The sequence below is a fragment of the Panthera uncia genome, chromosome E3 (genome assembly GCF_023721935.1).
Source record: "Panthera uncia isolate 11264 chromosome E3, Puncia_PCG_1.0, whole genome shotgun sequence".
In the NCBI taxonomy this organism is placed as follows: domain Eukaryota; kingdom Metazoa; phylum Chordata; class Mammalia; order Carnivora; family Felidae; genus Panthera; species Panthera uncia.
This window is the reverse complement of record NC_064815.1, coordinates 32,059,363-32,081,119: the sequence shown is the minus strand read 5'-3', so window position 1 is coordinate 32,081,119 and position 21,757 is coordinate 32,059,363. Positions and strand designations below refer to the sequence as shown.

Here is a 21,757-nt window from a genome sequence, read left to right as displayed (position 1 = left end):
TGCTACATTTTTGTAAATGTAATCACGTCCCCCCGCCCCCACAATTTATTTTTGACGCTCACGATCTGGACCTTGAAGAAGAACAGCTCACCCCCTTCTTCGGTTCAACACATCACAACCACGTTCCCACATCTCGAACACATCATTTTCAGTATCAGCAGTACCTTGGAAACACTGCCAGACCTGGTCACTCCTCACCGTCTCTGCTCCTGATGCCCTGACCTCCGACAGAGGCGACAGCCGGTAACCCTTGAACGTCCAACGCCGATCGCGTCCCTCGTCTGGGGAAACCCGCACACGCAGCCCGTGTCACTCAGACATAAAGCCAGGTTCCCTCCGATGGCCTGTAAGGCCCCAGTGCATCGGCACCCCTCCTCGGCCCCCCTTCCCCTTTCTGGAGGGGCGGGGCTCTTCCTGGTTCCAAGCCCCCTCCCCCCCCACCAGTTTCCAGGCTCCAGTCCCCCGGTACTTTCTCTGCGGGAAGCACCCTCCCCGTGTCCCCTGCCCCACCAGTGTCACCTCTGACAGCAGGCTCTCTGGGCCCTCTCCCCCCCCCCCCCCCCCCCGCTCACTTTCTCCCATGGCACCTCACACCTTCTAACATTCTAGACGAGTGAACATTTATTACATTGGTCGCCTATTTCCCACACTAGCGTATAGGCTTTAGAGAACGGGGCTCCCCGCCCCCCCCCGTCACACACACACTGATGCATCCCAAGCACCCAACACATAAGAGGCGTTCAGTAAACATGAGGTAAGTGACTTCTCAGCGGCCACGCGGTGCCCGCCACACGCCATCATTTAACGGAGTACCCCCACGGCTGGCGGATAGGAGGTCCAGGGTTGTTCGCATCGTGAGTCACACTGCGGAGCACGTCCGCGCCATCCAAGCGTGCCGAGGACCAGCAGCAGCCGGGACCTAGAAACGCTGAGTCCCAGGCGCTCTCCCTCCCGGCCTACGGAGTCAGAGTCTGTGTGCTCACAAGACGACGGTGGTTCCAGGCCCACGTGGGGCCCCGGACCCGGGGAGGCGGAAGCGGCCAGGGCATAGTCCTGGGGGAGGCTCCTCTCTCAGGTCGCAACACGGGACGCCCTGCCCCTGGATGGCGGACAAGCCCTCGTGAGCGTTTACTCGTGGAACCGCACTCAGAAGAGAGGTGACGCGGGCACCCTAAAACAACCCGCTTACCAACAGGAAGCCAACAGCACGCTCAGACGAGGGGTTAACGACGAAGGTGAGAGGGGCGCTGGAAATGCACGTGGGGGGAACCGACGCCCTGATCTCGTGTCCTTCCCTCCCCACCCGTCCTCTGCAGCCACGTCACCGTAAACCACCGTCTCGGCTCGAGATGTCACGGACCACCGGGCGGTCCGCGCGAGGACGGCTCCTGGCCCGCCAGCCGCCAGGGCAGAGGGGCCGAGAGAGGCCGGCTCACCTGAACTCCCACCGCGGTCCGGAGGGGGCTTTTCCCTTGCCCCCAATGGGTGCGTTCTCATTTGACACGGGAAAGCCGAGCCGCCACGGGGGAAGGGAACCGTGGCGTAAAGAAGGCAACGGAGGGCCGGGAGCCCACCCTGGCCGTCGGTCCCGGTGGGAGTTCCTGGGTCTAAAGGGAGACTTCTCAAGCGGAATCACAGCCGATACCGATGTTTGGGGAAGCTCGCGACGCTCACGTGAAGGACGCGGAAAGAACAGGTCAACGAGGGCGGGCAGAACGGCTGCAGTGGCGATGCGGGCGCACCGCCATCGAGGCGGCGGGGAGGAGCAGGCCCGCGAAGGATTCTCATCCGGTGTTTACATTCGCAACGTTCTCTTTACAAATAACAGCGACCCTGTAGCGTCTCCTCCCGTTTCCGACTCTTTGGCACCCGAATGGCAAAAATGGCCGTCGGTTCTCAAATACGTATATGGCGACGGCTGTGAAAGTCCGGAGAGCGCGCACGTGGGGTTGAATAAACACGGGTGAAAGTCGAGAAGCTACAAGAAGAGTCTCGAAAGCAGAGCGAAACAAGTCAACACGCGAGAAGACCCTCAAGGCCGCCGAGAGACGCCAGCGACGACCAGGACGGCTGTAACGCAGAAGGCGGACAACGGCGAGCGTCGGCAGGACGTGGACACCCCGCAGCCTTCGTGCCCGCCGGTGGGAACGGAGAACGGTGCAGCCGCTGGGGAAGACGGTCCGGCGGTCCCCGCGAGGGCTCGGCACCTGTGCTCCCGCGACTCCGCGCCTCGCGGTCTACCTCAGGCCAAAAGTCACTCACACGAAACCCGTGTCCGCACGTGAACATCCACGGCAGCAGCATCACGGGAGCCAAAAGCGGGGAAGGACCCAAACGGCCACCGGCTGGTCAACGCACGAGCCGAACGCGTCCGCTCACACGAGTGCCGGGCCGGGCCGCGCAACGGTGTGGATGGACCCACAACGTCACGCTCAACGGGACGACAAGGAGTCAGAGACCGGGAGGAAAATCACCACAACACACCTCCGGTGACGGTCTGGTATTCAAAACACACAAAGAGCTCTTAGGTTTTTTATAAAATTAAACTCCTACCGGCAACTGCACCCCTTGGCATTCGTGCAAATGAGTCGAAAGCTTTTATCTACACAAAAACCTGCAGTCAAGTGTTTACAGCAGCTCCATTCATAAGCGCCAAAACCTGGAAGCAACAAGGACATCCTCCAACAGGTAAAAGGATAAACATACCGTGGTCCACCCAGACACTGGAATATTATTCGGCACTAAAGAGAAAGGAGCTCTCAAGCCATGACAAGACGTGGGGGAACATTAAATGTATGTTGCTAAGTGACAGAAGCCAACCTAAAAAGGCTTCGTGATATAGGATTCCCAATACCTGATTTTCCGGAAAAGGCAAACTATGGAGACAGTGAAATATCAGTGGGGGCGCCTGGGTGGCTCAGTCAGTGAAGTGTCCAACTCTTGATTTTGGCTCAGGTCATGATCTCACGGTTCGTGGGATCAAGCCCCATGTCGGGCTCTGTACTTGTGACAATGTGGAGCCGGCTAGGGACACTCTTTCCCTCTCCCTCTGCCCCTCCCCTGCTCCTGCGTTCTTTATCTGCCTCTCTTTCTGGAGGAGGAAGAGGAAGAAGGACCAGTGGTAATCAAGGGTTGGAAGAAAAGGAGTGAGGGACGGATAGTTAGGACTCAGGGGGTTTTTAGGGTAGTCAGACTATTCTGTGGGATTCTGTAATGGTGGATACATTTCTCAAAACCCATAAAACTACACCACCAGGAGTGAGCCCGAGTCTGGGGCGCCTGGGGGGCTCAGTCGGTTGAGCGTCCGACTTCGGCTCAGGTCATGATCTCACAGCTTGTGAGTTGGGGCCCTGCGTCGGGCTCTGTGCCGACAGCTCGGAGCCTGGAGCCTGCTTCGGATTCTGTGTCTCCCTCTCTCTCTGTCCCGAACCCACTCTCATTCTGTCTCTGTCTCTCTCAAAAATAAATAAATGTTAAAAAAAAAAAAAAAAATTTAAAAGAGTGAGCCCCAGTGTAAAGTATGGACTTCAGTTAATAATAATGTATCGATACAGGCTCACCGGTAATAACAAAATACCATTAGATGCAAGATGCTGGCAGCAGGGAGACTCTGAGTGGGGGAGGGAGGGGGCGTACGGGAAGTCTGTACCTTCCACTCCATTCTGGAAACCTGAAACTGTTCTTAAAAAACAAAGCTTATTAACTTAAAAAAAAAAAGTGTTGAGTGAAAAAAGCTAGACGTAAAAGTTACACATTTATAGGAAATACCCAGGTAGATTCACAGAGACAGAGGACAGATTAGCGGAGAGACTGCTTAAGGAGTCTGGGTTTCCCTGTGGGGGGTGGAAACGTTCTGGAACTAGACAGAGAGGACGGTTTCACAACACCGTGAGTGTACGAAATGCCACTGAACTGTTCACCTCAAAATGGCTGATTTTATGTTAAGTGAATTTGACCTCAATTATGAAAAAAGCAGAGGAAAAATAAAAAGGTCACATTGAAGCAACTTCGGTCAACTTCTGACGTTGCACAGAAGTTCAAACGCTGTCGTCCTGATTTAAAGCACCCGAACAGAGAAGAGCCAGCAAACACACTCCGTCAGAGGCCACCCGTGGAGCTGGTGCAGAGCCAGGCGGAGGACAGGGCGGCTTGCGCCAGGCGGTCGATGGCACGGGGAGACGAGGGCTCAGGATACGGACAGTCAACAGGACTCGCGACACGCTGGGTGGATCGGACGTGGGAAAAACAGGACTCAAAGATGATTAGGTTTCCAGACTGCACGCGCTGGCAGATGATGGGACCACTTTACGAGGCGGGGAGGACAGCGGACGAGGGGTCAGGGGTTCGGTCCCGTGCGTCATGTTCCAGATGCTCCTAGGAGGCACAGGTGGAGACGGCGAGCGGGCCGTGGTGTAAAAGAGTCCAGGAGCCACAAGGGTACAGTCAGGACCGAACGTGTAAACACGGAGACTACTGGGAGATGGGAGAGTGTCAGAGGACTAAGGACATCACCTTCTATCGTATCCCGGAAATACTACTTACCGTTCATTCAACTTCGTGCTCTTTTTGGCCAAGCAGAATTGAAACGCTGTTAGAGAGTTTAAAAGGTCCATCCCTGCCCTCACGACCATTTGTCCTTGATGTCATAACCTGAAAGACTTTCCTCAGCCTGGGATCACAGAAGTACTCATCTACATCTTATTCTAGAATTCTGATCCACTTTTAGTATTTCTGTCTATACTCATAAGGAAATCATTCCTGTATCAGAAAGGACTAACTCTATCGTTCTCCTCAACGATTAGCCACCTTCACAGCACCCTGTGTTCAACCATCCCTCGCTCCCCGCTGTTCTGAAAGCCTCCCTTCACGGTATCCCGACGGCCCAGGTACACGTGGGTCGGCCTGGGATCCCTGTCTGCCTCACCAAGCCACTGCCCATTCCTGAGCCAGCGCGACCCTGCTCTAATGATGGCGACTTCACCACACTTTGGTAGAATATTGCGCAGGAAAATGGCCCCAAACACGCTGCCTTTCCCCCAGACTGTATTAGGTAAGACCACGCATTTATTCATCATGCAGATCTCAGTATCGTTCCGTCAAGCTCCAAGAAAAATAAACTGGGGTCTGTTTGACTGGTATTGTGTTCCATTCATAAACTGGCATTATTACACCATCAGCGATTCCTACTCACAAAAAATGATCAATTTTTCGCAGTCTTTTTATGTTCTGCGCTCAAGTTTTACAGATTTCATCATATAGGCTTCACTCAGTTCTTGCTTATTCCTGGTATGTTGTCCCACGGTGCGGTTACGAATGGGATGTTTTTCTATTACGGGAAAGTGCATACACACACGTGTTCAAACACACCCATTTACTTTGTAGCCAGCCATTTCTGGAGCTGTGTTTCATTCCAACGACACTTTGGATGATACCTACCACTTATGATGTTAATTTTGTCCCTTCCTTTCTAGCAGATACACCTAATTTCTTTTTTCTTTTACCTGACTAGAATCTCCACAACATCACTGAATTAGATTGGCACCTGGCATCTTTGACTTTTCCAGTCTCGAAGAAGGTCTCTGTGCAAGGGACAGTCCCTCCTCAAGACAACACACCTGCAGCCTCTCTGACCCTAACCCTATCTGTCATTCTGTTATCGAGTACTCAATGGTTTGCTCTCGGATCACGTTGTTTATATAAAATAAGTCAGATGATGGATCAGCGCCAAAACTATTTGGGGAAAAAAGCCATAACCGAGGAAACAATCACCTGAGTACTAATTATGGAAACAATACAAAAGAAAACAAGTACCCGTGTATATCGCCAATTACTAAAAAAAAAAAAAAAAAGTGGACGCAGTCTCTTTTAGAAGGCTCAAGACCTGTCTTTTAATCTACTTCAAAAACACTTACATTTAAAACTTATACCCAATACTTTTTAAGAGTATTACTGAGTCTGGGGCACCTGGGTGGCCCAGTCAGTAAAGTGTCCAACTTCGGCTCAGGTCATGACCATGGTTTGTGGGTTCGAGCCCCGCCTCAGGCTCCATGATGACAGCCTGCTTCAGATTCTATGTCTCCCTCTCTCTCTCTGCCCCTCCCCTGCTCTCGCTCTCTCTCAAAAATAAACACTTAAAAATAAATACACATTAAAAAAAAGAATATTATTAACTTTAAAAACTAATGGAAGACTAGAAAAAGGCATTTACACCGTCAGAAGAATTTTACTTTGTACCAGATATAAGAAGGAAAGCTCAGGCCGCATGGTGGCTCTTTTCTTAAAGTTACCAAGAAATAAGGAACAAGACAAGTTTCCAATTAAAAAAAAAATGCTGAAGATGCTGTGGTCTCCTTGGTAAATATTTACACATTCTGAAAATATTCAAGATTACAAAAATTCTAAAGGGAAATTCAAACCACACATTAAGTCAAAACACCTGCAATTAAAAATGAAAACGTCCTTGTAACTGTCGAGAGCTGACAGAGAGAGGCAAGGGTTTAATGAAAACTGGATTGCTTAGTCATATAAATTATGTTCTTTAATTACACTATGTCAATAATATTGAATATATTCCTCAGGACTCATACTATAAAATTACTATTGCCAAGGCACTCTCTAAAGTAATGTTTTCTGTAGAAAACCTATTTTTTTAAATTTTTTTTAAATTTATTTTTGAGAGAGAGAGAGAATGAGAGTGAGCGAGCAGGGGAGGGGCAGAGAGAGAGGGGGAGAGAGAGTCCCAAGCAGGCTCTACACCGTCAGCGTGCAGCCTGACGTGGGGCTCGATCTCACAGACCATGAGATCGTGACCTGAGCTGAAACCAAGAGTCAGTGGCTTAACCGACTGAGCCACCAGGCGCCCTGGTAGAAAACCTATTTTAAAAAATAAATTCACAAGTTCCTGCTTCGCAGGAGTCAACACTCGGCATTTTGCTAGTCCGCCAGTTTTCCTAGGAAAACTTTCCTTTCCTTTCACAAGGGCTCACAGTGCATCACTCCCGAGGAGGCCGTGTGTGCCCGGGGCGTGTGCCGTGTCCTCCGGGAGCTCCGGTCATGCTTGTGCTCACCGGGGACGACGGTTAACCCCGTCGATGCCACCCCTGAGGTCGCCAAACGGGGAGTGTGCGCCACCGCTGGGAAGGCTGTCGCCAATTAGGCGCCACTCCCAGTTTTTAAAAAGCGGAGCCCGAGGACATCAACACAGCCCACCGTCACCCGCTCACACCGGGCAACGTCGTGCGTCCCAAGGGCCGGACGTCAGTCTCCTCCACCCAAGCGGAGCCCCCACCCTGCCTTTCGCCACTTACTGGGGCGCTGCCACAAGGACACACGAGCGCAGTACGCGAAAGGAGGCCTGGAGACTGCCGAGCCACGCGCAGGCAGACGTGGTCGTCGCTGGTTCGTGGTCCCGAGCGGGCAGCTGGGAGAACCTGGCCCCGGGTCCCCCCGCTCCTGCCACGTGCGGGCACCGGGTGAGACACCAGGAAGGAGAACAGAGCAGCTGCTCCTGTCCTGAGGACCTCAGCTTAGCAGGCGCCCAGAGAAACGGGCTTCCCTCTGCTCGGACAGATCCGTTTGCGGTGGACAGACCCACGCCTGGACGGCCCGTTCCCTGCCACGGAGCCTGAAGGGCTCACGGGGGACACGGAGCTGGGCCAGGCCACACAGCCTGCTTGCGGTCCGGCCAGGAACGGCTCACGGTCCGAGCGGGAGACAACACGGGCTCCGTCCCCGCTGCGGGCACAGGGGAGGCGTCAGTCGGGCCTCCTCGGCGGCGGCCGTCAGGTGTGTGTCCCCACACGGCGCTCCGCTGTCTCCCCGACTCTCTTCCCCAATGGGGGCACTCAGGGGCGAGGGGGACTGGGCCCGTCCCCGCGTCCCGATGGCGTCTCCGCCCGGGCCCTTCCTGGGCTGGACTTACTCAGGGGACCTCGAACAGCGAGTGACATTTCAGTGTCTCGCCGACTCTGAGGTCATCCTGTTTTTCTCACGCTACGGTTTCAGCAGACCCTTGGGTCTGGTTTTACAGAATATACGCTTTCACGGTGCACCTTCTCTTCCAGACTCAGCTTTTCTTCCGCCCTGTGTGGGCTCCCCCGGCCCCTTTGGATACGGCGGGGAGAGCGGCCAGGCCGGGTCTCCACGTCTCCCACGGGCGGCTCTCTACCAACCCGATCTTCGCAGAAGCACTCTGGGTCAGCTTCCCTGACGGCATTTCTACCCTGCTGGTCCTCCCAGACCAGAGCCGAAGGCTGACGTGGCTGACCCGGGTCTAAGGGGATGAAGCCGAAACCCTGTCTGGGTCGCAGTGGGCTTGCTTCTGAAATCCTACCAAATGTCCCCCCTTCGAGCTCACTTCTCCGTCTGGTGAGCACTGGCTCAGCACGGATTCTGCCTTGGCCAAGGTCCCTCTGCTTCTGAGTGCTTTCCCTAACTTGTCCCAGGGCCGAAGTCGGGGGGACTAGTGGGGACGTTCAGGCCCGTGCCGACTCACCTGCTCCTCAATGTTACTGTTCGGAGGTGGGGCCGAGGCCAAGAGACACGCTACACGGCCCTAGAATCATCTCTCTGCCTTTGGCCACAGTGTGTTTGAAATATTAGAACCATAATACAAAACTGCCGTTTTTGTGGGTCAAAAATCAGAATTTCATGCAGTTCAACTCCATGTGTAAGAATGCCTCTTTTTGTTCCTTGATTACTTCTGAACGTTTTCATACTCGTGTCGGATGATTTTTCAACACATACGCACAAATATGTAAACACACACACACACACACACACACACGAGCATCCCATCAGGTAATGAGCAGGTTGTGTGAACCTCACATCCCAATGCACTGCCCCAGACGGGTCAGTCCTCTGCCCCGAACTCCGCACTCGCCTCCCAGCACCACCAGAGTTGTCTTGCTCAAGGAGGCCCTGCCGGACCTGCTCAGGTTCCCTCCTCCACCTGCCACCCGGCATTCCAACACAGCTCTCTTTCCGTTCCTTAAAAGCCAGCTTCTTTCAGCCTCACTGCTCCCGTGCTCTTAACCCCTCGGCCTGGCTCACCGCAGAAAGGGGGTTCCCGGCTTCGGGTTCGGTGTGCTCTCAGCCTCGGGCCACACAACACCCACCTCCAAGTTCAGGGATCGGGGGCTACAGGGACTAGCGTGTGGGGCCAATGGCAGCTCTGCCCAGAGGGAGGGGAGCCTCGTGTCTGGGGTTATTTCTGCAGTACGTACGTAATCTGCGGAATTAATAAAGAAGTCAAAAGCTATCACGGGGAGCTTCACGCAACAGGACGTCAAATGGGCCCAGGTGTTTCTGGGTTACCTGTAACAACACAGTGTCGAAGAAGCATGTCCAGAGATGTGTGGGGCAGCCCCAGTGAGGGACACTGCGGGGACCTGAGGGGCAGGGACACTGGGGGACGTGAGGGGCGGCCCCGGTGAGGGACACCGCGGGGACGTGAGGGGCAGGGATACGGTGGGGACGTGAGGAGCAGCCCTGACGAGGGACACCGTGGGGACGTGAGGGGCTGGGACACTGGGGGGAAAGGAGGAACTCAGGGACTCCGGCGTTCTGTTGGACCCCTGATGTTCCCACAAACTGGTGAGCAGCTAGCATTCTTGATGGCTTCCTTCAGGGACAACTACATTTATTCCTAAAAGAGCGATCAGCTTGCTATTTCCGCTCGTCACAGAAAAAGTCCCCAATGGGGCTGAGACGTCATCAAGGGGCTTCTAGCTTCGCAGGTGGCCCCAGGCAAATTCACCCTCAGCGAGCCTCCACTTTTCTCCCTCTGCTTCAGAGTCTGCAATCAATGTGGAAATCACAACGGGAACCAGCTCGATAGACGGAGGTGAAGACACCGGCTTTCGTCCTAATAGACGCCAGATGGGAGAGCTGGTTTTAGACTTGCAGCCAGCGAGGTGTGCTCACGGGCGTGGCTGGACAGACAGACACAGGCGGGACGAAACCGGAATGGCCACGCCCTGCGGGCAGGGGCTCCGGAGGAGGGAGGCCGGAGGGCCAGAGCCCTGCTTCCTTCTCGAAAGTCACCTGGCCAGCGGCTCGCTCGTCCTCCCCCCCGCACGGGGATGGGGTGGGGAGGGAAGGGAAGTTAAGAAAGTACTGGAGCTGAAGTCTCTCCCCAACAGAGTAAAGCCCCGAACCTATAGCCTCACAGGGTCACTGGGCCCGGAGCACCTGCCTTCCGCACAAACACCAAAGCGCCCCATGCAAAGGTTTTCTTCCTTCTCTGCAGCCGCGTCCTCGCGGCATCTCGCGCATCAACACACACTTGATAAGTGTTGGCTGACTCGGCTTCCCGAGAGGATCGCTTTTAATGAGACACCTGCTTTAACTAGGAGGTTCCAGGGGTGCCGGTTTGTTTAAAGACACAACCCGACTGCTTCGGAACCGAATCCACCATGTACTGACAAGACGGTCAACCGCCCGTCTCCCACGTCCCAGTTGTGACAGCCAGCCTCGCGGGGGGGCGTCTCCTCCTCTCCCACATCACTCCCCACTTAGACTTTCGCACCCACAGGCCTCTGATCCAGGCGTCAGAATCCTCGGGAAAACACTCGGGTGGCCCCAAAGATGCAGCCTTGGGCCGTCCCGGGGGTGCCAACGACCGCAGGGCAGAGCTGGCACCAGTGGGAAACACAGAAGAACCGTCGCGTGTGACAGAAATTCCCAAAGCAAACTCGGAAGCGGCCCCTCCCGTTCACCTGTAAAGGAGCCGAGCAGTAAGGGGAGACTGAGTAATCGCTTCCTTCCCTTCCCCGTAAGTGTCCAGTCCTTCGCCGGGACGCCGTGTGACGTGTCCGCAGAGAGGAGAACGAATGCACTCCGCGTGCCACGGTGCTCCGCCAGCGACCGTGGGGCGTGCTCCTCCGGACCCTGAACTGCTGGCGTCTCAGCGGCGGGAGCACTCGTGCCCCAGGGGATTCACGTGTAACACGAGTCCAGGTGAATCTCACCGCACATCCCGCAGACGGTCCTGATGGCCCCTGCAGCGAGGCCGGGGCCCCCGCCCTCCTCTCCTGCCCGGTCCTCCCCGGTCCTTCCGGTCCCCACACGAGTCAAGCAGGCAGACAAGCACCATAAAAGGACTCACCACCGTGCACACAGCACAGCAAAGGGACGGCTGTGAACCTCGGGAGCACGTCTTGCTGCGGCCCTGACACCTATCCTGGCCTTCCCCGGGTACAGCGGGGAGCCTCCCTCTGCCCCAGACGTGCACGCGAGGGCCGTGGGGCACCCACGCCATGTACCATCAGCAGAACATTCCAGCAAGGCAAGGACAATATTAATACTGCACAGGGCACAGATTCCGAGTCTGAGTGTTCTGTTCCCGTGGCTTAGTTTCTGCTCCACTCAGCTGAAGTAGTTACTGGAGTCCCTGAGGCCTGGGTTCACTGGCTAACACCAGTCAGTGTTCGTGAGCATCAGTCTTCCCTGCTGACTCTTCACGTAACACGGCCGTCGGGCAAAGTTGGTGCCGTGGGCTTCAGGCCGGACGGGAAGACAGGCCCGAGTTCAGAGAGCGGTGCTGTCTGCTTGGCCTCTGCTTATGACAGCAGGGGTGGGGATGCTTTCTTGCCACACTCTCCAGCTCCTTTCCATCCACTCGCAGAGACGCCCAAGGGTGAACTGTTCCTTTTCTGCCCTACGGACGAAGCACCTTCCAGAGCACAAGTTCCCAACGGACGCGGGCCACCGCGTCGGGACAGAGTTCTGGCCGGCCGACACACTCACACGACACAGAGGCTGTTCTCCTGCCGTGAACCAGTGTCCGGGACCCACGTGAACACGTACCCTGATGTCAGACGAACGTCCGAACGTACAAAAGAATCACTCAAGACAACTCATCACACGGTCCGCGTTCCGCTCACCCTAAGGGCCACCGGGCGGCCGCTCCAGCCCACCGGACGGAGGGCACGGAGACTGCTGCTTTTGGTGAAATGCAAACAAACGAGAATAGTTAGAACCCAAAATCCCGCAGCCCGTCTTGAAGAGCGGGCGGGCGCGGCCCTTCGAGGGCTGACGCGGGTCTAGCGCCAGCTCCGCCACACGTCAGCGTCCTGTGCTCGCAGCTCGCCCTATGATCACATGATAAGCCTCAAGTGTAAACCTTCAGTTCCAGTTACTACCGATGGGGTCCAGGTCCCCGCTCTCAACTACGTAATAGCAGAGAAGAATTACCTACGGTCAACAAAACACGATCTAGCATCGAGCACGGCTGTATTACAAATCTCACGTGACAGATGACTTCGGGTCAAAACTGCTCCCCTAAAATCGGTTTGGTTAAAATGACCAACCTGTCAACCTGAAAGGGGAGGGTAAGACCAATCGTCCACATGCTATGAATCCCCAATAAGGGCCAGAGGGGTCTCTGGATGGAAAAAGATGTCTTTGGTTTTTTTGCTCTTATCAAAGCAGTAACCATGCGTGTCCGGTGTAAAAGTAAATTTGTATAAATGCAATCAGCCAACGAGCCAGTAGAACCCGGACTGTTCTCCCAGACCTGGAAGTGCATTTTCGCTCCTGCTCTCACGGAAACCCACAGTGGGGTCAAGCACAAACGGATTCTGAACCCAAGAAACAAAGACCCCGCAGGCCAGGAGTTTCCAAGTGCCTAAAAATACAGAAGAGCAGTAGAGGCTCCCTCAACGCCCTACTGGCCTTTGCAGAAGATAATGCCACAGCCAACGATCCTAAAAAAGATTTTAATTTACAAAAATTTAACGTAATCTTCGATATTCTACCACAAAATGTCTTACCCTGCAGCCCACAGAGCATCCAGAGGCCCCCTTCGAGGCTCAGGATGGTGAGGGACCCCTCGAAGGGACTACATGTGCGCATATGAATTTTCTAGAGAGAAGGTCTGGGGTTTTCACATAAAGAACATCGTGACCAAGGTCTCTGGCAAGCCACTGCGTTACGTATGACCAGCTCCCTGCGCTAGAAAGTTCCGTCCAGCTCCTACTCTCCTTCTTAACACTCCAAACCACGAGAATTCTCTGTCCTAACTGGCAGACATGTGCCGCATGGAGATGGGCTCATCTGTATGTCCCTCTCCACCTGCTCAAACTCCAGGGCGCCCTCAGAGACCAGCTCAAATCACTCTTCCTCCAGAGGCTTTTCCAGACGCCTCAGCCAGAATCCACCTTTCCTACTCTCACTGAGCCACCTGCCGCCTTTTACGCTGGCATTCAACACGGCGTACGTTCAGACTCGATGTTAAAGGGTGCACCTGTCTCCCCAGCCGGTCGGAGCACCCGAAGGGTAGAGACGAGGCCGGATTCATCATAACTGGCCCTTTCCCCACCGGCACCGAGCACACCAACGTGGGTGTATGGTCAAAAAGTGTGTGTGGAATGTTTGTTTCAGTGACCACCAGTTCTAACAATCTCATTCTTCACAAGGTTTCTAAATCAGCCACACAACGACACTCTAGGAAGGCCCACCTCTGGGTGGTTAAATGCTACTCACGCAATTGTGTGAGTATTGGGATTTCTAGTTCACAAAACAAAGGCTAATGTATGTCAAGTGGCTTACGTTGTATTCACTTTTTTTTTTTAAGTTTATTAACTTATTTTGAGGGGGGCAGGGAGGGGTAGAGAGAACCCCAAGCAGGCTCTGCACTGACAGCACAGGGCCCGACGACACAGGGCTCGAACTAGCAAACCATGAGACCATGACCTGAGCAGAAATCAAGAGTCAGATATTTAACTGCGCCACCTGGGTGCCCCGCGTTGTATTAACTTCTAACTCGATGTGGGATTCAGTCGTCACAAGTCGCTCCTGAAAGCACAGATGAGGGGGGCTAGAGCCACTGGGAGAGAAGGCCAAGCTGGTCTGAAGCCTTCTCCACAAAGGCCCAGGCACCTGCCGTCACCGGAGGGGTTACTAACGAAGTTCTGAGGCAGCACATACACAAACTTTAGGGACAGCCCGCCCAGGAAGTGAGACACTAACATCTTTAAGATTATAAAGATAAAAAGAATGAATATGAAGTCTTACCGGGAATATTTACAGGAAGCCCAAGCAACTAACAGATTCAAATAATACACTGCAGAGGGTAGTGTGAGGGGATGAAGTTAAGGAAATGAGAGGCTCACGTGCAGGCACAACTGTGATCATGAAGGAGGAGGCCTGGACCTGGAGTCAGAAGACCAGGATGACAGAAACTTCTGGTTCCACAGATGCAGTAGCCCCATTCCTCCCGGGTCCCCTCCTTACAACGAAGGACACTCAGGACGGAACACAGCGAGCACGCGCTGGAAAGCCGGCGGAGACAAGGCGGCAGGCGGCCCGGGACTTCGGGCCCGAGGAGCCACTTGGCAGGGAGCTCGCCAGGTGTCCTTGCCGCCTACCTGTCTGGGACAGGGTACTGCACAGCCTCCAAGCTCGAGCAGCCAAACGGCATAGATGGAAACAGCTCCCAGAAAAGCTGTTCCTCCCGGCAGAAGGCCTGGGAAAAGGGTGGTCCCACAACAGAAAATCCGCATCTGTCACCCCCTGGGTTTCAGCAGGCTCATCTCCCGCTTCCCTGTGGGGCCCTGCACAACCAGGGAGCAGCTTCCAAGTGGCCAAGCAAGATCTCCTCTCCTGTCCCCTGCCTAGAGATGCAGGACGTGCTCAACTCCCCGACCAGGGCGGCGTCAGTGGGGCGCTGAGCCTCTACCCCGACCCAGGCGGGCAGGAAAAGGAGGGGGGAGGCTGGGCGGGTCACCACTCCGCTGCTCCTAATACTCCCGGTATCAGCCAGGCCAGGAGTAGCTGATGTCACATCCCACTCAACAAGGCAACAGAGGCTCAGGGACCCGGAGGTCAGCAGTTAAGAGCCAAGTGACACTCCTATCACCAGAGTCTCAGAAGGAAGGGACAAAGAGTGGGGCCAAAAAAGTATTTTTAGAAATAATGGCTGGAAACCTCCCAAGTTTGGCGAAAGACACAAACGCACAGATTCAGGAAGCTGAGCAAACCCCAAATATAATAAGTCGAAAGAACCTATGTCAAGACAAATCATAGTTCAACTCTGGAAACTGAGACAGATGAGCAATCTTAAAAGCAACCGGAGACATAGGACACCTTTACTTAGAAAGAGCAATTCGAGGGGCAGCAGATTTCTCATCTGCAACAGGGGAGGCCAGAAGAGTAAGGCACCTTTTTCAAGTACTAAAAGAATGTGTCAACTGTGAATTCCATAGCTGGCACCGAGATCTCAAGGACGAAGGGGGAATAGAGACATTCTCGGATGCAGGAGACCTGAATTTCTTGTCCACTAGCCCACCCTTAAGAATGGCTAAAGGAAGTTTTCCAAACACAAAGCTCAGAACTGCAGGAAGAAAAGACCATCAGAGTAGGTAAAAATAGGGGTGAATCTAACCATCCCACTTTTCACAAGTTTCTTAAATCTTATTTGATGACTGACAGAAAGCCCTGTGATGTGGTGTTCCAAGTATAACAAGACTTAAAACGTTTATATTTAAAAAGTGAGGAGGGTAAAGGGATCTAGAGTAAAGGTCCCACACTTCACTGACGGTTGTAAAACACGGATGCCGGCACCCTAAGCTATGCACGTACACGGTAAGCCCAAGCAACCAACAAGAAAGTAAACAAAGCTTTAATTGATATATAATCACCAAATGATCAAGATGGAATCCTAAAACATGTTTAACCCACAGGAAAATAAAAAACAGAAGAAACACACAAAAAATTAACAAAATGGGAGGCTTATGCTTTAACAGATTAATCACTTTACCTTAAATGTAAATGGCCAAAATACACAAATTAACAAAGATGGACAGAGTGAACAAAATAGGACGTAACAATATTCTGTCTATAAGATACTTCGAAACAACAATGTGGGTAGGTCAAAGGGATGGAAAAAAATACAGCAGGAAAGCATTCATTTAAAAAAAAAAAAAAAAGAGTCGCTATATTAAAATATCTGATAAGGTAGGGCAGAGGAAATTACTAGAGACAAAGAGGGAGATTACATAATGACAAAAGGATCAATCCACCAGGAAGTCCTAATAATCCTAAATGTTTATACACCACACAACAGTCTCAAAACGCATGAAGCAAAAACTGAGAGCTAAAGGAGAAATATCCACATTTGTATTTGGGAGACTTTCACACTTCCCTTTCAGGAACCGACAGAAAGAGTGAACAATCAGCAAGGATACAGAACGTGACACCCCCATCAACGGCACTACCTAACGGACATAAGTAGAAAACTCCACCCAACAAGAGATATGCATTTTTTTTTCAAGTGTCCATGAACATTCACCAACAAAGGCCCACAGAATATATACCATGATAGACCATATACTGGGTCATAAAACAAACCTTAAATATTTCAAAGAATTGAAATCATACCAAGTATGTTCTCTGACCGTAATAAACTCATAGAAATCAATAAGGATAACAGGAAAAACTCTAAACTCCTAGATTCTACAATACGCTTCTAAATAATCTGTGGATCAAAGAAAGTATCTGAAAACGAAATACACACATGAACATGAACAAAAGTTCAAACACAACATATCAAAATATGTGAACACAGCTAAAGCAGTGCTGAGTGGGAAATTTACGGCACATACTAGAAACGAGGAAAGGTCTCAAATAAATATCCAAAACTCTACCTCAAAAAACAAAGAAAAAAAAAAAAGAGCAAATAAACCCGAAGGAAGTAGAAGGAAATAAGGAGAGAAATACAGGATATTGAAAACAGGAAAGCCATAAAGAAAAGTTAATGAAATAAAAAGCTGGTTCTTCAGGGGAAAAAAAAAAAAAATCATTAAAAGTGATAAGCCTCTAAGAAGACTGACAAAAATAAAAGACAGAAATCACCAACACCAGAAAAGAAACACAAGACAGGCCTCTCACCATTCTCATTCAACAAAATACTGGGAGTTCTAGCCACTGCAGTAAGGCCAAGAAAAAGAAAGAAAGCATAGCTATTGGGAAAGAAGAAATAAAGCTGTTCATTTGCAGATAACAGGATGATCCACAGAGAAAATCCCAAGGAATCTATAGGAAAGCCCTTAGAACGATTGAGTGTATTCGCTAAGCTCATAGGACACAAAATCAAGACACAAATATCAATTGCATTGCTGTATAAGAACAAAGAGCATGTGGAAACTGACAATAAAAGCACTGTATCATTTCCAGTTGCTCTAAGGAAAACAAGATACTTAATACACACTTAAAACACATACCAGATCTGCATGCTAATAATCGCAAAATGCTAATAAAGAAATCAAAGGCTGGGGGCGCCTGGGTGGCTTGGTTGGTTGATCGTCCGACTTCGGCTCAGGTCATGATCTCACGGCCCGTGAGTTTGAGCCCCGCGTTGGGCTCTGTGCTGACAGCTCAGAGCCTGGAGCCTGCTTCGGATTCTGTGTCTCCCTCTCTATCTGCCCCTCCCCTGCTCATGCTCTGTCTCTCTCTGTCTCAAAAATAAATAAACGTTAAAAAAAATTTAAAAAAAAATTAAAAAAAATAAGAAATCAAAGGCTGAAAGAAAGACATACCATGTTCATGGACTGGAAGACTCAACATAGTCGAGAGGTCAATTCTCCCCCAAATGATCTATAGGTTTGATGCAATTGCTATCAAAATCCCAGCAAGATTTTTTTTTTATAGACACAGACGAGCGTATTCTAAGACACATCTAGAAAGCCGCAGGCCCTTCAATACCTAAAACAATCTTCAAAAAGGGAAATGAAGTGGGAGAAACCACTCTATCTGATGTTAAGGTCTTCCGCATAGGTATAGTAATCAACAGAGCGTGATAACGGCAGAAGGAGAGACACACAGATCGGTGGAACAGAATAGAGAACTCAGAACTAGGTCCACACAAATATGCCCAACTGGTTTCTGACGAAATTGCAAAAGCAATTCAAAGGAAGGACAGTCTTTTCACCAGATGGTGTTGGAACGATTAAGCATTCAAAGCAAAAAAACAACAAAAAACAAAAAACTTCCATCCAAAACTCACAAATTTTCATGGGATAATTAACTCAAAATGGATCAGGGACTCAAATGTAGAATGTAAAACTACACCAAACTTTTACGGGAAAAAAATGGATTGGGATCTGGAGCTAGGCAAAGAGTTCATAGCTTTGATACCCAAAGTGTTACCTATAAAGGGAAAAACTGATAAGCTTGCTTCATCAGAAAAAGTTCTGCTCTATGAAAGCCCTTGTTAAGAGGATGAAAAGCAAAGCTACAGACGGGGAGGAAACAGTTGGAAACCATAAAACGTGGCAAACGACCAGTATCTAGAATGCATAAAAAAACTCTCCAAGCATTCACTAGCAATAAACCACAATAAATAACAAACCATACAAACAAGCAACCTCTAGAAATAGAAAATAGGTAAAAAAAAAAAAACAAAACACCAAGAGGCACCACACCAAAGAGGATATAGGGGCGGCAAATAAACACATGAAAAGATGTTCTACACCATGAGCTATTAGGGAAAGGAAAATTAAGACAGCGAGGAGACAGCTCTTGCCCACCTATCAGGATGGCTGACACAGCAAAAGGACATCAGATGCTGGCGAGGATACGGAGAAGCCGGGTCACTCAGACACCGCCGGTGGGAATGCGAAAGGGTACAGGCACTCCAACAAGTTTGCCGTTTCTTATCACGTTAACCACACCATTGCCACACGACCGAGCGACTGGGCTCCTGGGCACTTATCCCAGACACGTGAAGATGTGTGTACAAACGTGTACGTGAACGTGCAGGGCACATTTCCTCACAACAGGCAGAGAACTGGAACCCAGAGGCCTTCGACAGGTGAACGGTTACGTGGTGGCCTGTGGTAAATCCACACCGCGGATCCTACCCGGCAAACGGAAGGCGCAAACTATTTCCAACACGCACAACTTGGGTGATTCTCCAGGGAATGAGGTGGAATGATAAAAAGAGGTCATGTTCTGCATGGCTCCGTTGGTACAATATTCTCGAATGAATAAAACTTGTAGAATTGGAGAAATGATCAGTTCTTGCCAGGGTCAGGGAGGGGCGGGAGGGAGCGGCCAGGAAAGGTGACCTAAGGGACCCTTGACGGTGACGGGAATATTCTGTATCTTGACTTGCGTGGCGTCGGTATCCTGGTCGTGACGCTGCATCACAGTTTTGCAAGATGTCATCACAGAAGGTAACAGGATAGAGGGTACGTGGGCCCTCCATATTATTTCTTACAACAGGATGGGACTCCACAATTATCCCCAAAATTAAAGTTAAAAAAACAAAAATTTGTTCCCAGCTCTGCCACCTGCTACGTAGGTAGCTGACCTTGAACAGACTCTGAACTCCCTGTCCTCAGTGTTCTCACGGCTAAATGGGACAACACCTCCTGAAACATGAGAAAAACTAAATGCCACTTATGAAGGATGTGGCAACGCGCACGGCACACAGTACTTCAACAACAGCCTGTGAACGCTGAATCTACGCGTAGACACAAGAAGTATTCTAAATCGTACCATTCAAATGCCCACTACTGCAGCCGCTGCAGAGCAATTAATTTGAAAGGTCTCCTCCCAAAGTGATCAGTCAAAACATGGCGTGGAGTGGGGGGGGGGGGGGGGAAGAATTTGTGGTTTTAAACTGAAAAAAGAATTCCTAACTAGCCACTGAACTAGTCACAGACAAAGCGAGTTTAAAATGGAGTTACGGTGAGTTAAAAGCTGGGAAGGAAAAGAGGAGACCGGCTAACAAACCTAATATTTCTGTTGATCAGGAAGTCAGTAGAGGTTAACGTTTGCGTGCACTGGGAGAAGGTGAGGAATGAGTTTCCTAAAACGCACTCGACACAGTCATTTAAGACTCTACGTTGCTCAACATTTTGTCTACCTCCCGAGTTAAAAGTGGGAGAAAGTCAGTCAAATCCTTGTGATCCTTTCTACACCTGCCGGGCGTGGAGGTTCGGAAAAGCAGCCGAAACGCAATCTGGCTCCGAGATAGAGGAAGACAATGAAATGCACTTTACCCCAGAAGATGAGGGGAATTTTAAACACACAGTGTATCCCCGGGAATCACACTGGGCTCCTGGCCTTTAACATTGGTGAAGACTGCCCAGAGCAGACCCACAGAGGCTTTTGAAAGAGGTGAAAAGGAAGGAGTGTTTTGTCATTCAAATGATTCTCTTCCCGTCATTCCCCTGAAGGTCCTAAAAGAGCTTTTTCTACTAAAATGAGAGATTTTCATAACAAATACAGAAAGCGGGGATACCAGGCCGAGCCTGGAGGCTTAGACGCGGGGTTTCGGCTTCCAGGGGGTGGACTCACTTACCCCCCGGGCCTGGAACTTCTTCCTCGTGGGTGAAGTGAGAGGCACCGGATGGGTTTCTACAGCCCTCTGCTACGTTTAAAGTCCCTGGGGGCACCGTAAACTCTCGTCTCCAGACAGCCGTCTGGTAGGACAAACTCTCCTCTGCTTGAGACATACCTGCTTTCCCCACAATAAGCCTGGGAAGGAGTAGGTGAGAGGGCAGTGAGAGGGGGTAGCGATCCAGTAAAAACGAGCACATAAAAAATCATAAACAAACCCCCCAAATGACTCTAAGGGCAGGAGAGAATCTACGCTGGGCTGCTCGCGGTCCGTTTTCTCCAGATTTCCTTTCCGGGGAGCCCTTCAGCACAGACTCCCAGCAGAGAGAGACCAGAATCCAGACTTGGTCAACCCCACAGCTTTTTTGTTTTGTTTTGTTTTCCCCAAAACCGCCAAGGATAAGACGAGCAGGGAATAGGAGAGCCAGTCGATTGTGCACAGCACGCAGGACATCCACTAAAGGGTGCAGAGCAAGGAATTCCCTTGTACCGTCACGCGCACACACACAACGGCGACGGGGCAACGCGGGGGGCTGTGAGCACAGGCTGGGTTATCTGAGGGTGTCAAGCAAGCAGATACTGATTCGCGGCTTCGGTAGGCGGACCGCGGTGGTTTCTAAAGCGAGGCCTTCTCTTTCAGCGACAAACGCTAAGACCCTTCCTAACGAAGTTCTCCGCGGTCTGGGGTTGGCTTCCAGCCCCAGGGCAGGCGTGTGGGTGACCCGAGCGCTGAGGCTGGGGGAGGGGGCGTGGGTACGCGCACTTCGCTCTACTCCCTGCACGTTGTGCAGGCGGCAAGTTCTCAGTTCCCAAGCGGAGCCGTGCGGCCGGCCTCCTCTCCGGTCTACACCGCTCTCCGGCACTTACGGGGAGGGCAGGGCGAGGACGGCTCCCTGACCCCGGGAGGCCGGCTGTGGGAAGCGCGCAGAAGCCGTCCTGTAAGGGCGCGTCCCCGGCGCGGCGTCCAGGAGGGGCCCGCCCACCGTCCCCATCCCCCGAAGTTGGCCAGCTTCTCCGCGTCTCGGCCCCCAGCCCCCACCCCCCCGCAAGACGGGCAGGGGCGCAGGCCATTATCGCGCCCCGGCGCCGAAGGGGTGAGCATCCCCGGCCGGACACCCTCCCCGCCCAAAGCCGGGGTCAAGCGGCCCGCACCTGGCCGCACCTGCGCGCACCTGGGCGCAGGTGCGCGGGCGGGGACGCCGAGGCGCGCGCACCTTGAGGATGTTGTCGAAGATGGTGTCGCGGAACTCGAGCAGCGCCTTCTGGTCGAACTCGCGGCCGTGGATGATGCGCATCTGCTTGAGGAAGGTGGACTTGCCGCTCTCGCCCGCGCCCAGCAGCAGGATCTTGACGAGGCGCCGCACGGCGCGCCGCTCGCGGGCCAGCCCCGCGTCGATGTCCCGGCTGCGCC

General features: G+C 52.1%; 1 protein-coding gene across 1 annotated transcript in view; it reads right to left on the bottom strand.

The window, feature by feature from the left end:
- The window catches only part of GNA12 (G protein subunit alpha 12), a 108,639-nt gene that overhangs the window by 86,190 nt on the left and 692 nt on the right, over nt 1-21,757 (bottom strand). Inside the window, exon 2 of the mRNA XM_049639130.1 lies at nt 21,561-21,755. Coding sequence (XP_049495087.1) covers nt 21,561-21,755 — 195 coding nt within the window. The remainder of the gene's footprint in view (nt 1-21,560; nt 21,756-21,757) is intronic.